The sequence below is a fragment of the Nycticebus coucang genome, chromosome 5, assembly GCF_027406575.1.
Source record: "Nycticebus coucang isolate mNycCou1 chromosome 5, mNycCou1.pri, whole genome shotgun sequence".
Taxonomy (NCBI): Eukaryota; Metazoa; Chordata; class Mammalia; order Primates; family Lorisidae; genus Nycticebus; species Nycticebus coucang.
In genome coordinates, this window is record NC_069784.1 from 47515323 (window position 1) to 47533424 (window position 18102).

Here is an 18102-nt window from a genome sequence, read left to right on the forward strand (position 1 = left end):
TACCTTTATAGAGGGTTACTCCCTCTGGCAAATAAATATCTTTCATAATAAAAGCATCATCAAATTCCAGAGTCATGAATTAACAAATTGGGCTAGTCTGCTGCGGGTGCTGTGTTTCTTTAGTTAGAAACAGATTTTTTACCCTTTGGTATTCAGGGCTATGCAAAGAGTGTGGTGGTTATGACAGACCGTCTGGAGTTATTAATTTATGCTTATTTGTTACCACAGAAATGGCTTTTTGGTTGACTCTCATGACACAAGCAGACTGCTGGCCACCAGCAGGCTGGTCCTTCAGTCCTCATCCTGCTCGTCTTGCCTGGATGGTCATATTTATTCTTATTTCAACCCATTAGCCCTGTAATTTCCATGACCATGAGATGCACCATTTACTTAATAATACCTCAGGGTGGGGATGGGAAGAGGGAAAATTCCCTACCCATTAAATATACAACATCTGTTGTAAGCCCCTCCCTATACCTCAAAGCTAAAGACTTCCTAATCTTTCAAGACTCATGACACGGTCTTCCCCTCTGGAGTTTCTTCTGGCCCTTCCCCAGGAGTGACCACTCCCCTGTGGTAGCACAACGGGCACCTTGCGTCACGCCTATTGAGTCACACTGCACAGACCAGAAGCACCTCAAAGGTAGGCACAGCCTGATTCATCGCTGTAGTCTCAGGACGTAGCTCTCCTGGTCCCTCTCTCAGTGCCCGCCATCCCCAAGAAATTCTAGCGAAGGATTGGGATAGGAAAGGGAAGGGAATTGAAGAGAGTGGACAGCACCAGGAAAGGCTTAGTGGCAAGCCTTTAACGTTTTTTCCCAAAATATTGTTTAAAAATGTTTGTGGTATATATATATACATCAATTTAACCTTTTTTTTTGTAGACAAGAGTCTTACTGTCACCCTGGGGTACAGTGCCATGGTGTCATAGCTCACAGCAACCCCAAACTCCTGGGCTCAGGATCCTCTTGCCTCAGCGTCCCAAGTAGCTGGGACTACAGGCATGTACCACACCTGACTGGTTTTTCTATTTTTAATAGAGGCAGGTCTCGCTCTTGCTCGGGCTGCTCTGGAACTCCTGAGCTCAAGCAATCCTACCACCTCGCCTCCCAGAGGGTTAGGATCACAGCTGTGAGCCTCCCTGCCAAGCCTTATTTTAACCACCATTTTTAAATGTATCAGTCAGGGGCATTAAGTACAGTAACATTGGTGCACCACCAGGAATGAATTTGTCTATGGACGGCTCCTACCTGGCTAATCACACATTTGATAGTGGAAATAAGAAACACTTGTTGGTGGAAATAATACAGTATCTGAGTGAAAGCAGCCTTGTCCCTAGTTTGGGCAGTTTCCCCCAGGAACATCTGTGGTTTGTTTTGTGTACAATAAGGAAAGGCTGTGTGTGTGTGTGGGGGCGGGGGGGGGTGTTGGTGCCAGCACTGCTCCTTGTATGTTTAAATTACCCGTGTGAAGTTTTAAAGGAGGAGCACTAAATTTTCCCTCAATAATGTGGGGCCTTTTGTATTCAAATCAAAAGCACAAAACTACTGTGGTGGGGGGAGAGTCTTTATTGGCAACCATGTCCCTTAGAGCAATAAGTATTAAGTTGTCCTATGAAGTACTGTAGTTATTAAAATACTCGCTTAAAAATTTTCTTTTTAACGTGTATCTTTTGGGGAAGTTGTTCTAATCAGTGCCATAGGTACCTTGGAGATGGAGGGAGGCGGTGGGAAGGACAGGATGTGGGCAGAGTCAGGAGAGCTGGGCCTGGTCTTGTCCCTTTGCTGTCATCCTTGGGCAAGTCACCTCAACACGTCACGCCTCTGTACACTAAAGAGGCTGCAGTGTATCCAGGACCTTTAGTCCCTCCAGATCTTTCTGACCTATCTGAATAATTTTTTGCAAGGGCCATGTTGCTTGGTGGGGTGCTTAGCTCAGCACGAGAGGGTGAAAGTGCGGGGAGCTGTCTGAGGGACTAGAAGACACGCGTGGGTGACTCCAGAGTGGTGGGACGCGGGGTGTCCCGGGACAGGGCTAAAGCGAGGGATTTCCAGACAAGGCTTTCCCAGGCCAACTTTTAAAGGTCGGAGGAAAGTTTCTCGTGGGGTGGAGGCCCCGCGGGTAGGGCTGGGTGGGCGCCGACGCCACCTCCCCTTTAAGCGGGTGGCCCCGGCGCCTCCTCCGTTACCTGGAGCGGGGAGGGGCTTGGGAAAGTTTGTGTTTGTTGCTGGCAAAGCGCCGGATGGGAGGCGCGGGCGGGCGCTGCGGTTCTTCCCTTTGGCTTTCGGGAAGCGGTCGGGGCTGCACACGGCGCGGCGGGCCGGCTCCCGGGCCCGGCCGTTGGGAGGCGGGCGGGAGCGCAGCGGGCGGGCGGGCGCGAGCGGAGCAGGGGCGCACGTACGCCCCGGCGCTGGGATTGATCGGCTCGCGAGGAGAGCGGAGCAGGCGCGCGGCCCAGCGGAGGAGCGCTGACTCTGGAGCAGCCGGAGCTGGAGGAGGAGGAGGAGGAGCGGCGGCGGGAAGGAGGAGGCGGGGGAGCGGCGCTCCCGCCGGGCCAGAATGGGGCGCCTGGCGCCCAGGCCGCTGCTGCTGGCTCTCCTGGGGCTGGGTGAGTGCGCGCGGGGCTCGGTGGGGCGCGGGGACGCCGGGGACCCGGGAGGCGTCGGCGGGGCGCGGCTGCGGCGCGCGGCCTGGGGCTCCCGCGGGGCCGGTCCGCTCCCGGGAGACCCGCCGGGCTGCACGGGCGGCCCGGCCGGGCGGGGAGCGGTCGCGGGACCGCCCTGAGCCCGGCGCGCGGGGAACAAGCCCCCGTTCCGCCAGGCCGAGCCTCACCCCGACATGTGCCGGGGGAGTGGCCCGTGGCCGGCTTCCCCCCAGCCCTCCCTACCTGTTGGCCGCCGGGCGCCCGGCTCACCTTGAACTCCCGGCCCGGAAGGTGCCTGCGGTCCTGGCCTGGGTGCCCAGCTCGAGAGCGGAAATCTGAGCCTTTGATACGCCCCGCCATGGCCCGACCGGCTGGATCGCTCCCCACGCGCGCGAGCCCACGCGGTGGTGCCTTTCCTGGGAAGCGAGAGGATCCACCAACTTCCTTCTGCGAAGGTCATAGGGTGGCCCAGACAGTACAATGGAAGTCGGCGTGCCGGTCCTTCCGTCATGTTGGTCGTGGCGAGATCTTCTGCCTCAGTCTTTTTTTTTTTTTTTTTTTTTTTAGCTTTTCTTGGCGCTGTCTCATATTCATACACAAAGACCTAAGAGCCAGGCTCCTCCAACTTTTTCTACCTGTTACTTTTCCTCCCTTGCTGTCCCCTGGCTCCCACCCTCGGACACCCTCGTGCCTCCTGATTTGGCCCAGCGCCCTGCCCCCACCCACGGAATCTTTAGTGGGTGTTTGTTTTTCCCCCTCTCCATTTTCCATTCCCTCCATACACAGACACCATCTTCACGAAGATACACATGGTTATCTTAACCAGCTGTGGAATATGTTTATTAAGTGCCCACCATGGGTGGTGAGGCTGACCCTTAAATGCTCTGATTTTCTTAGATCCCTATGGTCAGTGTCAACCAGGACAAGCTGAATCCTCTGACCTGTCCACGGGTTCTCATCCAAGTCCCTAGAGAAGGCCCGTCTGAATCTTTTATACAGCACGTGGTGTGTGGTGTCTGCCCCAGCCAGGGCCCAGCTGCACACAGGGTAAATGAGGACTCTGCACTTAGGACCCCAGGGTCCCAGTGGAGGCCTTCCACAGCCTCCCCCCTCCTGCTGGCTCCAGGGCCCACACTGTCCTAACCTCATGACTCCTGCTGCTGGTAGCTTTTCTAGATGCTGCTGTATTTTCTTCATCTCTAAGGGATTTTCTTGAACTCACTCCCTAAGAGAGCTTGTCTAGCCCCATTTCTTCAGTTGTTACCCATGTGCAGAAAGCTTCCAGAGCTTCCATTTAGTTTGATAGCAACTCTTCTATGGTCTCTGATCCTAGTGCTTTTAATCTTTCCCTTTCACTCTGGGACCCTTATACGTTCTGTGTTTGTTGCAAGCTGCTAGTGATAATCCTTACCCATGAATTGGCTTGTGCATTTTGGTCAGGGAGGGCCATGGCCTGCGGTTGCACAGGCCGTGCACTGCACAACTCTAGGAGCTGCTGTTCAGTTTGCATTCTGTGTGAATGGCTCCCCCTAGAGTTGTGCAGCTCACAACCTGTGCACCAGTGAAGAGGGTGAGGTAAGGTAGAATTCAAAAAGAATGCCCTGGAGTAACAGCGGTAAGGAGTGGAAAGGGAGATGGGGCAAAGAGAGACCAGCTGCACACTAGCGCATCCTGCCCCAGCTGGACATCTCATTAACTACACAGGGAGTTGGTGGTGTCACCAGCAAATGTCTTTTTGCCCAGCAGTTCTCTGAGCTGTGGATGGTACCCAGTAGCCCTGCCCCCACAGGGTCTCACTTGGGATGGCTTCAACTTGACCTTTGGAAAGGCCTCCCCATGTTCTACTATACTGATTCCTGAAACTTAATATGTTGATAAGTAAGATCATCTTTCCTCCTGTGTTGCATCCTGGGGATAATCTTGGTATCACTGATCTCTTTAACCTGCACGTTCACGGCCACTCAATTCTCTGGCTTTTCCTATCGCACAGACTCCAGCTTCTTCTTGTTCTTCTTATTTCTACAGCTACTGTTTCAGTCCAGGTCCTGATGGTTCCCCACACAGATAACTTCTGATGGCATCCCTGTTGACAGTTTCCTCCACTTTGGGGCTCCCACCTTTGCTCGTTGGGCCCCGGGGCTGTCGTCCAAGGGGGGTGTTGCTTCCTGTGTTCTCCCTCCCCCACCCCCGGTCTTCTCCTGTGCAGACCCTTCTAAGGCACCTGTTTGCTCTTCTTTTCACAGATATATTAAGCCTTGGGCCCCTCCTACTTCTCACCTCTTGCCTGTGTATTTCCTTTTTTCCCTAAAACTGATTTCCTCCAGGAAGCCTTCCTAGTTAAGTTTACCTACCAGAACTCACTCACCTTCACAGAGCAGGTTTCACATTTATTGCTTGTACCTGACCTAGCCTGTCCATCTATTCAAAATAGCATTTCTCAAGCAACCACTCTGCCCATAACAGTGTCCAAAACTGGGAGTCCCAAGGACATGACCACAGCAGCCGCTCACCACTGAGTGGGTGGACAGATAATAAAAAAGCTAACTGTGGGGCAGAATGAACTACCTGACTTGGACACCAAGTGCTGGTAGAAGGTAAAGAACAGAAGCCAGGCACAGTGGCTCATGCCTGTAATCCCAGCACATTTGGAGGCCAAGGCAGGTGGATTGCCTAAGCTCAGGAGTTCAAGACCAGCCTGAGCAAAAGCAAGACTCCATCTCTTAAAAAAAAAAAAAAAAAAAAAAAAATATATATATATATATATATATATATATGTAGCCGGTATTGTGGTGGGTGCCTGTAGTCCCAGCTACTTGGGAGGCTAAGGCAAGAGGATTGCCTGAGCCTGAGTTTGAGGTTGCTGTGACCTGTGACACTGCAGCACTCTACAGAGGGCAATAGAGTGATACTGTCTCAAAAAAGAAAAGAAAAAGAACAGAATGATTGACTTTGACTTTGGGGTTGGGGGAGGTTTTGCCAATGAGGTGACATTTGAGCTGAGTCTTGAGGACAATTAGAATTTTGTAGGGAAAAGGGTAGAAGAGGATTCTAAGCTCTGGGGAAAAGTGTAAAGCATGGATGAGTGAAAGTACATGGCTCATTCAGAAATACCAAATAAGTTCCATTTAACTGGAGGAAATAGTAGGGGCACAATCTGAGAGGTAGGTTTGGAGTAGATCCTGCAGGTTTTGTGTGCTGTGCTGAAAAATCTGGACTGTGAAGGGGGCTTCGCTTGACTCTTTGGGTGCTAGGCAGCCTGTGCTGCTTTCATCATAGCATTTATTTATTTCTTTGTATAGAATTGTCTGGCCCCTCCCTTGATTATATCCCTCGGGGATAGGGATCATGTTGGTTTTGCTCACTATAGTGTCCTTATTACTAAGAGTAATAGCACAGAGTGGATGTTTGATAAATACTGACTGTATGTGTCCTTTTTTTCTGTGGGACATGGATGGTCATTAAAAGTTTCCAGGGTTAATATAAATGTCTTACAATAACTAAGAAAATGCTGTGAAGGCTATGTTAATGATGAACAGTTTCAGTTTGATGAAAATATTTCAAATTGTATATAAATCCAGCACATTGTACCCCACAATTGCATTAATGTATACAGCTATGATTTAATTTAAAAAAAAAAAAAAAGTTTGCAGGGTGAAACTGACCCAATAGGGTGCTGTGTTTGAGGAGGATAAATCTCTAACTAGTGTGCAACCAGAATTGGGCAGAGAAAGGCCTAGAGATTGTGGAGAGAGATTAACATTCTCTTTATGTTTTATTTTTGCAACTCCATTGAAATACTGTAGTTTTTAAATGTCACAAGCATTACATCTTTATTTAAAATTCAAATAATATAGAAGGGTCTTGTATTAATTAAGTAGGCTAAACTGCTCTAACAAACCGATTCAAAGCATAGCAGTTCAAACAATAGAAGTGTCTTTCATAACAGTGCCAAGAGGATGCTTCAGAAAGAAAGGTTGGGTGGGACCCCTGCTCTACACTTGTTATTCTGGTTCCCAGGCTAGTGGTGATTCCACTGTCTTCAACCCATGATTTCTAAGATCACTTTGGGTGGCACCATCACCATTCCAGCCCTCATGAAAAGGGAAAGAGCATACACGGAAGCTTCATGGGCCAAGGTTGGAAGTGGCACACATCACTTCTGCATCCGTGGTACGGGAGAGAAGGCCCACACCACACTAGCTGCAAGGGAGGCTGGGGAGCCATGTGCCAACTACTAGGGAAGAATGGAGGAACAGATGTGAGGCTAGCAGTCTGTTAGTTATAAAGGATATAAGATCTAAAGAAAAATGTGTCCACCCTCCTGCCCAGGCATAGTCAGACCTGAATATTGTGTGTGCGTGTGCATACTGACTGCCCTATCTGTTCCTTTCTCATAGCTCCCGAACATGGCCCTGTATCTGAGAGGTACAGAGAATAGGGACTACTTAGAGCGCATAGCAAGTGTCAGGCTCTTACCTACATTCTGTTAGTTATTCTTCATAGCAACACTTGGAGAAAGTCACCGTTCACTTTTATTTTCTTCTTCTTCTAGATGAGGAAATGGAGGAAAAGTTAAACAACTTGTCTGGAGTCAGACAGAAATTCCATGGCAGAGCCAGGATTTAATCTCAGGACTCCATTCTGCCTCTGCTGAGGAAAAGTGGACCGATGTGCTACGCATTGCTTAAGATTGGTTTAGGCAGAGAAAGGATGGTAGTGGTTTAAAAGCAAAAGTGGGGTTAACAATAGGGGATCCAGGGTGAAGGCAGCCAAGGGACAACTTCTGAAGGGAAGGGCAGTGCCAGTGTGCACCTGGAAGGCATGGCGGCTCTGTAGCCCCCCAGCAAGTCAGCACACCTGCTTTGAGGAGAGGGTGGAAATGGAGCCACCTCCAGAAAGCAATGAAGGAGGCGAGGGCTCCGCAGGAGGAGCCCTGGTGAATCCATCCAGCTTTAACAGTCTTTGAAGTGTTTTGGCCTTCAGAGATTCCTTGGCACTCATTTTAGCCTTGTTAACAGAATTCCTGTATCTGCCAAGCTGATTAATGCCTGCCCTGGCTATAATTATTCTTATTAGCCTGCTGAATAGAAACTCTAGTTGTCAGTGATATTCCTTACAAGGCAGTCAGGCTAGTCGGCATTTATATGGCTATTTTGTTTTAGTGATGAGCTGCTGAGCTGATTTTTCCCCCCTGTAGATTGAATGTACATGTTCACATTGGCAATGTGTCTGGCAGTTAAATAAGGTGTGTGCTTGTCTGTTGGTGTGTGTCTGTCTCACTGGGTCGAATGGAAGTTGGGGGGAAGCTGTCAGGGCAGTTTATATACAGTTTAGTTGCATTGGTTTCTAAAGCCAGGGTTGCAGGGTCATTTGACTCTGCTTTGGGAAAATAACTTAAACTGGCAAAAATTCTTCATAATTTATCTTCTGGAAAAGGCGAAGTGCTGCAGTTGGCACAGTGAGTGGTTTTTTAGATCTTGGAATATTTCCCCCCACACCAACTGTAGTCTTTGGGAGGCAGAATTAGACCCAGTAGTTAACACTGTCATGTCCCAGCAATGTGATTTCCAGGAGACTAGTGGTCGTGGCACTGTGTATACATTTGTGTTCTTCGAATGCTGATTTCTTCACAATACTCGCTAAGTGTTTGCGCTAGATTATGGGGTCGCTAAGCAGCATGATTCAAGTTTAAGTATGATGTTTTGGGACCTTAATTGCATCCTGTTTCACACCTTTATAGGCAGCTGGAACGTGAAAGCATTTACATCACTCAGGATATTTCAGGGCAGTGGAGAAATACTGTATGGCCAGTGTGGCTCTGTCTGGGATGAATTTGGCTGAGAGTGATGGAGAACGAAATTGTGCTTAAGGGTTCAGGGCACATTTCAGAATGGGTGCTAGCTTGGAATCTTAATGAAACAGAGTCAGAGTGCAGACAGATGGATTACTTTTTATACCTTATAAGTGACACCGAGCCAAGAATTCCTGATAGCAGCTCTTCCTTGCTCTTACTTAGAGCTGGACCGGGCAGAACTTCCCAGCATGCGGGTCATGGTAAGGGACCCTCATGGTCTTCAGGTGGCTTGCAGGCACATCATGATATTGATGCCCATGGGTCAGAGGCTGCCTCTTTAAGCCCAAGGGCTGTTTACCCAGAGAGCTATACAGTTGTGATTGTGTATACTTTCCTGGGTGTGCTATCATATGACAAAGGTTGGCCGTTTTCTCTTTCACTTCTGAACCACAGTCCTATAGCCCAGCCTTGGGGTGAGCTGTTTGCAGAGGCAAAGTGAGAAGCTAGGTAACGTAGCGGCCCATTTTTTTATTCTGCAAATATCAAGCAAGTGCCAGCTACTACACACCGGGCATTGTTCTGAGCGCTGGGGGTTCCAGAGAGTACAGAGCAGACTCTGATCTGCCATCAAAGGGTAGGACAGGACGTTCTAGATGAGGGTCGAAGCTATCCCTATAAGGTGGATGATTGAGAAGAGGGTGGAGGGTAGGTTCCTGGGAATGCCTGCAGTTAGGGCACAGGAAGTGGGAGGGAGAGTTTTAGAAGGGGTGGCCAGAGGGGTGGGAGAAGAACCAGGAGAGTGCCCTGGCAGAAGCCAAGCAGAGGTGGATGTGAGTGGGCTTGTTGAAGAGGGATTGGTCAGATGCTGCTGGAAAACCAGAAGGAAAAAGACAAAAAGAAGCCCTTGGATTTGGACACTGTGAAGTCTGACCCAACAGCAAATAAGGAAGGAAAATCATGGAAGTCGAGGAGTGAGTGGGGAAGGACTCTTGAGTCAGAGACGATCGCCCACTTTTTAGATGGTACCAAGTGAAAGCCCTCCAGGAGGGTGGCAGCTCAGGCCCTGGCAGGACCAGACCGACTCAGTGCATCCACAGGCCAGCTGGGAGACCCCGGAGCAGGGGCAGGCTGCAAGGAGGTGAGCAGGCTCTGCTGCTGGACCTGGGCCGCAAAGAAGGAAGAATGGTGAGGTGGGGTGCAGATAGAGCCCTGGAGTCGGGGAGTCAGGGAGGAGGGGAAGTGGAATGTGGTGTGAAATGCCGTCTCTGCCGTGATCTCAGCCCTGCAGCCCCCAGAGTGCCCGCAGACATGCTCGTTACAGGTTATCTGCGTGTTCCCTTTCCCTCTCCCCGCACCGTTACAGTTTCCCAAGTGCCCTCTGGATGTTGTCCTCCGTGCGGATGGAGGGAATTAACTCGCTCTCTGATGGCTGCGTTAGGTCTTTGGCTGTTAGGTAGAATCTCCAGCATTGCCATTTTATAACCCATCTTCCTCCCATTCACATCAGTTAAGAAGATTTTAATAGTTTTCATTACAAATAAACCATTCCATGTGTTTTTAAAAACTACTGCTCTTTATACCCTTCCCGTCCCTCACTCCACCACCCTAGTTAGAAGAGAAAAAACAGGGTTGAGGCTTGGGAATTAGCCCTTCATTCGAATCCTACCATGGGCTTTGGACAAGGTGCTTTTTTTTTTTCCTTTGTATAAATATGAGATGCAGGTGCGTGCATAGGTTGTATGGTGTCATGTCAGGGCTTTTAGGGTATCCGTCACCAAAATAATGCACGTGTACCCATTAAGTAATTTCCCATCATCCACCCTTCTACATCTCCATTGCTTATTGTTGAACTTTCTGTTTATCTGTACACATTTTTAAGTGCTTGCTTACATACTGAGAACATGCAACATTTTACATTGTGTGGTCTGCCTTGGTTCACTAAGATAATGTTCTCCACTTCCATCCATGTTGCTGCAGAAGACATGATTTCATTGCTTTTTACGGCTGAATACTATTCCATTGTGTATTTATACCACATTTTCTCTATCTGATCATTCATTGGACACTTAGATTGAGTCCACATCTTGCAACTGTGAAGACTAACAAGTTTCTTAACCTTTTCGAACCTCACTTTCTATCTTCCTGAAATGGTTCTTGTGTGGGTCTGTCATGAAGATTAACAATAACGTATCTCAAAAAAATGCAAACATGAAAGTGTGTCAATTCCTAGAACTCTGCCACTCCAAGCGTGGCCTAGCGGCACTCAGGGGAGCTGGGGTGCAACCTGCTGAATCAGAGTCTGTATTTGAACAAGTTCCACAGGGAATTCAAATGCATGCTGAAGTTTGAGATGCCCTAGTCTGGAAGAGTGCTGGGCTCACATTATTTGGTAGCCTGGGCTTTCTCCATGAGAGTCAGGCAAAGCCATGGTCAGAGTCAGAGCTGGAGAGAGTGGGTAGTGCTGGGTGTTCTGAGAATATGGCAGGTGTTCTGTTAGTGACAGGGATGGGGGACCAAGCAAGTCTGTAGTGGAAGCAGTGGGTATGGTTTCCTGGCTTTATCCCACCAAGTTTTTCAGTCTAGGAGGGATGACATCATGTGGTCTGTCCATGGGGTGAGAGATCAAGGGAGCTGGTGAGAACATCACAGGAAAGGTTGGCCAAGGAATCCAGGTGGGATAGGCAGGTGAGTGGGGCTTTAAGGCCTGATGCATCTGCAGAAGGTGTGAGGGGCTGGAGGACCTGCTGAGGGTAAAAGGCCGTTTTAGAGGTGCATGGGAGTGGGTGATCTAGAAAGGTAGGATATGGGAGTCAGGAGTGGTAACGTCTGAGTTCCGAGTCTTGGAAGTAAATGGCCACTGGGTGATAGGGTGGGTGACCTGTAGGCAAATAAGCAAAGCACTTCCACAGAGTTTTTGCCCCTTCTGCCATTTCAGGCACTTTGGCTCTACTATCTGATTGGGTTGGACCTGAATAGATTAGGAGACAGGAGCTTGACTTTTTAGAAGCATTAGCCCAGGTGTGGGGGAAAGGCATAACCTGTGACTAAGGTGTACTGGGTGGGGGAGCAGGTGTGCTGGGGAGGAAGTGCTGTGAGGACTGTTTCCTCCCCAGGAAACCCCGCCTGCCTTTTCTGCAGCATTCACTGTGTGCCGGGCCAGGCACTTCCCGTGCGCCAGCTCATTTAGCAGGTAGCTGCTGTCATCACCCCCATCTGACAGAGGAGGAAACTGAGTTACAGAGAGGTGAAGCAACTTGCTCAAGGTAGCACTGTCAGTGCCGGAGCTGCCAGGATGAAACCCAGATGGTCGGGCTCCAGTCTGGGCTCGTAACCACAGTGCTCTATCTTCCTGTGTTAGCTAAATCATTCAGAGTCAAAATATATCTTTGAAAATAAGGGAAGGAATTGATATAATTAGCTAAATGTGACAACATTTGTTTCCTTGTCTTTTTTTTTTTTTTTTTTTTTTTTTATCTGAGACAGAATCTCTCTTTATGTAGCCCTGGGTAGAGATGGCATCACAGCTCACAGCAACCTCAAACTCTTGGGCTCAAGCGATCCTCTTGCCTCAGCCTCCCTAGTAGCTGGGACTACAGGCGCCCACCACAACACTTGGCTAGTTTTTCTATCTGATCTCAAACTCCCGAGCTCAGGCAATCTGCCCGCCTTGGCCTCCCAGAGTGCTGGGATTACAGGTGTGAGCCACTGCACCGGCCTTGTTTCCTTGTCTTTTAAAACAGCCAGCTTGGATTCTGTCTTCCCTTGTCCTTCTACTTGTCTGTTTTGTGACCTTGGACAAGTTGCTGAATAGCTCTTAGCCCCTACAAAATAAAGGTTGGGCTGGCTGATCCCGGAGTCTCCCCTTCCAGCTCCAGAACTCTGAGACCCCTTCTGTTGGCCATATGGGCCTCTTGGTCCAGCCCTGGCTTCCCTGGCTTCCTTGCCTGTCTTCTGATCACTCCCTGTGACGTCTGCGGCCTGTGCCTGTTGTCTCTCACCTGCCTGGCACCAACTCCAGAGGACTCTAGGAATTGTTTGCTGTCCTATCCTTGTATCAGCAACTACTTCCTCATCCCAGCCCGTTTCCTGTGCTGTGAAAGGAGGGATCTTTCCTAGCGCTTCTTTAGGGAACAGAGGTGTCCCCACTACCAGGCTAATGGGGCTTTCCGACAGACATCTGACAAAAGTCACAGAAATGCTAAAACCATTTCTAGAAGACAGACTTTTTTATTATTACTGGTTTTTGTGTGTGCAAGTTTTGATTGAGGATATTAGCCGTAAGTTGGAACTGAGTAAGCAAGGCTTGAACTTCAGAAATGTGACATTTAACCTTACGTCTAGGGAAGAGTATGGTAGACGGTTTCTTTCCACGGGTGGTCCTTTTCCTAATACTCCCAGATCATAGAGCATAGACACAAACATCCCTGGATGCATCCAAATATTGACACTGCTTTAGATTTGATGCCCTCCCTGGAGGGTAGAAGATTTGAAATTCTGACATTGCCAATCAGCACACTTAATTGGCTAAAAAAATGTGTTCCTAGTATTTGGGAATTTTCTTCCTTTTCATTGCTTTGTCTAAAAGGGGAGGGTTTAATGATGCTGGATAAAAAATACCACTGGGGGGAAAAATACCACTGATGGAAAGGGTATGTTCTAGAACATGCTTCTCACTGGGAGAACTCAGGTTTGACCTCAGTCCTCCCTGTCTGGGCTGCTGCCCAGCCCTCCCTGGCTGCTCTGAGGTGCCCGTAGCGCTGCTGCTGCTGCTGCTGCTGCAAAGTCCGATGATGTTATTGCACTTGCCTTGGGTGCAGATATTTCTAAGGCTTACCAAGAACCCTCTAGGAGAGAATTCTGGGGCGTACTTGATGTAGCTTGCTATCTTGTGCCATTCCAGAGGTGAAGGGGTAGATAGTGTTTTGTAAATGCCCTGCCCCTGTGGGATATGCTAAGAGTGAGACATGTTAGTGGATTTGATGTCTGTCTGTGTGCTTGTCACTTAGCTATGTTGCAATCAGGGGGTAAAACAAACTGCTTTTGGCGCAGCTATTCATTTTTCCATTTTCTGAAAGCTGGCACATCCAAATATTTTCTTATGTATTAGAAGATGTTATAGTCCATCATCTTTGATTGAGAAATCGTTACAGTAAGTTCCCATCAAGTTCCAAGTGAAGACCATATGTCTTTTCTAAGGATACCTAGATATTAGGGGGAAAAAGGCCTAGCCCAGATCCTGGCACAAGAGTGGGCAAGTCGTCATATCTGTGGAGGTGAGCACAGCTGTGACCCCTGTGGGAGTAAGCTGTGTCCAGCTCTACCTTGCAATAAAGCACCTTCTTCCTCTTCCTTGTGGTCTTATTTTTTAGCACGTCTGCAGCATTTAGGGAATACTTACCACGTTACTGACCCTGCAAGATTACAAAAGACTTAGGAAATGGAATCCAAAGTGGAAGAGAACCAGTTATTAACTAAACAGTGGAATGGATTGTAGGTGCTTTTCAAAGGTCCCAGTGAGTGAGTTGTTAGATTGCTTTGCATATGGGCTGTCAGAACTAGGGATGAAACGGAGGCCAGGGGCTGTTATTATGGAAAAGCTCCCTGAAGCAGGAAGGGTTGGAGAGTAGAGAGCCAGGAGCAGGAAAGGCACTTCGGGTATGAAAATGGCCAGTTCAGTTTCTCAGGTGGAAGTCGCTAAATGCATGCAGGTTGCTGTCCCATTTGGGGATTAGCTGACTTAAGCTGGAAAAGTAAGAGAGACCTTGGGTTTGTGGATATTAAACTCTGGGGGTGGGGGGAGCTTGGTGGAGAGGAAGAATGTGAGCAAAGTCACCCTGGAAGGTGTTGGCAGCATTGTCAGCACCCACAGAGCAGCTAAGAGCTGCCGTGGGTGAGGCTGGTGAGGTCTGCTGTGGCTTACAGGAAGCTAGCTGCTAAATTAAGGTGATAAGTCAGACCATAATCTTATTTTTGGTTGTTTCCTATAAGGAAAACAGCTCACAAAACAATTACTGATGTTCCCCTTAGGTAGTTTATCAGAGCATTTCTTCAAAGGACTATCACCTGATAAGAGACATAGATAAGTTTTAGAGGAAGGATGGGGAATTTTAGCTAGTTTTCTGTGGAAACAAGGTTTATGCAGTCATGTGGTCTATTCATCAGAGTCCCACTTTCATAACAATTTATTGCACAAACAAATCTCATCCAAAACATCAGTATGAATCCCGGGAAGCCTAGTGTTGTACCTGGCTCATAAAATAACTAGGGATGGTCCTTCTGTTAGCACATCTCTGGAGGGTCACCAAGGTGACCAGGTGGTATACGCTGCTCAGCAGTACATTCCAGCACTGAGTTAGCTCACACCACAGGCTCGGAGGTAGTTCTGCAGCCAGGATGTGATGTCTTAAGAAAATGCAAACAAGGCGAGTTCTGTTCTCTTTCCACTGTGTTTAAGGCCTCAGAGTGTGGGCACGGAGCACCTGTTCACGTTTTGATGCCTCCTCTTAAAGGCTTCCCAAATATCCCTCCCTTTATGCCAGGCGTCCTCAAACTGCAGCCTGCAGACCACATGAAGTGGCGTGAATTGTATTTGTTCCCATTTTGTTTTTTACTTCAAAATAAGATACGTGCAGTGTGCATAGGAATTTGTTCATAGTTTTTTGTTTTAAACTATAGTCTGGCCCTCCATCGGTCTGAGGGACAGTGAATTGGCCCCCTGTTTAAAAAGTTTGAGGACGCCTGATTTATGCCCTTAGGAATGGCTAGAAGATAGATGTGCACCTTTCTCTCTCTCTCTTTCTCGAACTACAGGCACCTGCCACAATGCCCAGCTATTTTTTTGTTGTAGTTGTCACTGTTGTTTGGCAGGCCTGGGCTGGTTTTGAACCCACCAGCCTGGGTATATGTGGCTGACGTCCTAGCCACAGAGCTACAGGCGCCGAGCCCACATTGCCTTTCTTTGGTTTATATATTTGCCTTAAAATTACTTCTAGTTGTTTGATTCTTTGGATTTCAAGTGAGTCCTGACTTCCCCAGAGGGACGAGGACACCCATCTGCTGCCAGTGGCAAAGGCCAGCCTCTGCCAGCTCCCTGCCATCTTCCCCAGAGACACACTCCCCAGAGCACAGGGTTCACGACGGTCCGTTTATTAGGATGAGTGTTTTGTCTGTCTGACCCCAGGCTGCAAGCACCTCGGAAGCAGGACCAGGTCTATTTTTGCCAAGTTAAGTGAGTAGGAACTTGAGTCTTTGAATAACTGAATTAATTTATGGGTTTGGAAAACACCTGTAATATAGATGATATGCATACTATACACGTATGTACTATACACACATGATTCGCATGTATGTATGAATGATACATACAATATCTATATGAAATAAATATCTAACATTGTGGCCTTAAGTCATGAAGGGAGCAGAAGTTATCTGTGCACCTTACTGTCTTTCACCCATGTGCTTATTATCTGTTTTTGTTTCTATTTTGGAAAGAATTGCTTGCAACTTCATTTCTAAGAGGTTTTTGTGGTAGAGAAGAAGAGAACGGAGCCCACACATGAAAAAGGAGGGGGGACAAAGTCTGCATTCTTCCTCTTGTGGGTTTTCTCAGTTCTTTCCTTGGCAGCTCGGGTGGAAGAGAGATGGCTCGTGGGTTCTCACTATTGTCTCCCACTCCCTCCACCCCTTCCTCCCTTCGTGGGGTTGATACGACCTCTGACATCTGCTCCCTTCCTGGCTTCGTCCTGGTCGTGCACAGTCTAGAGAAGCGGACCTGTTCAGTCCCAGGGCATGCTTCAAACGCCTTGTGGCTGGGTTTCTTCAACCACAGACTGCCTGCGTGTCATCAGGGTTCTAGCAAACCGCCCGTGTTGAGCCATGTCTGAAGGAAGGGGCAGGGGTGCAGCTGCCTACGGCATGTGCCTCTTCTCACTGCCTGGTTCACTGTTGTCTTCCCCGAGCCAGGCATATTCTAGAGCTTGGGGCCCATAAAGGCGCAGACACAGTCCCTCTACTCCTGTAGCTGCCACTCTAAAGGTGGAGGTGTGACATATACTCAGGAAGAGAAGTGCTGTGGAAGAAGTATTTGAGGGTGCTTAGAGACACCCCCCACTCCCACCCCCCACCAAATGCCAGATGTTTAGAGAGAAGAGGAGTTATCCGGGCACTTTAGGAAGAGGCTTTTGCAGATAAGGTAAGAAACCAGACCTGGTGCTGTGCACGTTCCTGTCATCACATGTCTCCTCCACCTGTGCATTTTCAAAGGCTTTAGTGCCACGTCTGCATGGGAACCTTTTGTAAGGACCCAGAGCAGTCCCAGGTTAGAGTGGAATACAATCGATGTGGGGGCAACGTGGGGTTTGTGGTACTGACACTGTGTCCCTTTCCTGAGGTGTCAGAACTACTTTCAGCTAATGCTGTGTGTCACGGCGGCTCCAGCCACATGCTTCTCACTTCCTGGGATGAGCTTGGTTAAGAGCTTTTTTTCTTTTTTGAGACAGAGTCTCATTCTTTTGCCCTCAGTAGAGTGCCATGGTGTCATAGCTCACAGCAACCTCAAATCTTGGGCTCAAGTGATCGTCTTGCCTCAGCCTCCTGAGTAGCTGGGACTACAGGTGCCCAGCACAAATGCCCAGCTTTTTTTTAGAGACAAGGGTCTCACTCTTGGTCAGAGCTGGCCTTGAACTCCTGAGCTCACGTCATCCATCTGCCTCTGGGACTGCAAGTGTGAACCACCTTGCCTAGCCCACGAAGAGCTTTTTGAAAGTTCACTGATGACAGGTTGTTTCTGAAACTAACAACATTAAGTAGCTCCTCTTAACCCACCTGGTTGATGATCCAGATATCAGTTCTGGCTCTAAAGTTCCAGAAGCTTTTTGAGATAGGAGTGACCATTGTCATGGCATCACCTGGCATGTTGCTGGGTGAGGGCTGTGGTGAGAGGGCCCTAAGGGTCACAGACCAGCGAGGGAGGCAGATGAGCAGTCAAGCTGGGGGTGATGGTGGTGGTATGTGAGCACCTTCTGAACACCGCCTGGGCATCAGAAAAGGCTTTAGGAAGCTAGACTCACTTAAGCTTGTTAAGTCTTGAGGATCAGAAGGTTTTTTTCTGTCAGAGAATCGGTGGGTAATTTGTTTAAGGCAGAGGACAGAGCACGGGGGAAAAATACACCCATTTGTAAGAGTGTGTTCATTTGTAATGAACGAAGAAAGCAGTTTTTTGCAGCTGGAGTGGAGGCTTGAGTTGTAGGTTCTTTAGAGGGAAAGTTGTCAGACTGAAGAGGCTTGCATGCCACTTGAAGGGGTGTAAGCTTGACAGTGTGGGTGAATTTGTCTATTTTTTTTCTGGTTCTGCCTTCCCTAAAGTGGTCTCATTTTCATTATTTACTTGATGTTTTAAAAGAGCCTCATCTTGTTGGAGGACTCCTTCCCTCCCAGCTTTTCTATGAGGCGGACATGCTGTTCCATCATCATCTGACATTTGGCTGGGTGTCAACTCATCAGTGTCTTTGATGATGTGGTTCTGCACACAGGTATGCGGCAAAGGATTGCCCAACGAAGGAACGAAATACAAGCTTGATGTAGTTAAAGTGTTTTCCTTAGTAGTTTTCTTCTCAGTTCTTTGCAAGCCAAATGGTCACTACTGAGCCTCATCAAGGAAGTTGGG

At 48.5% G+C, this 18102-nt stretch overlaps 2 protein-coding genes across 2 annotated transcripts in view; one reads left to right on the plus strand and one right to left on the minus strand.

Annotated features, from left to right (window-relative positions):
- Positions 1–1934: 1934 nt before the first annotated feature.
- Positions 1935–3289, minus strand: LOC128585865 (translation initiation factor IF-2-like). Its single transcript, XM_053591240.1, has 2 exons — positions 2888–3289; positions 1935–2489 (listed from the first exon to the last, which is right to left on the minus strand). The coding sequence occupies exons 1-2, from the start codon at positions 3002–3004 to the stop codon at positions 1935–1937; spliced, it is 672 nt and encodes a 223-aa protein (XP_053447215.1). The 5' UTR covers positions 3005–3289.
- The window catches only part of PTGFRN (prostaglandin F2 receptor inhibitor), a 77677-nt gene continuing 62050 nt past the window's right edge, over positions 2476–18102 (plus strand). The window contains exon 1 of the mRNA XM_053591239.1: positions 2476–2608. Coding sequence (XP_053447214.1) covers positions 2560–2608 — 49 coding nt within the window. The 5' untranslated portion in view covers positions 2476–2559. The remainder of the gene's footprint in view (positions 2609–18102) is intronic.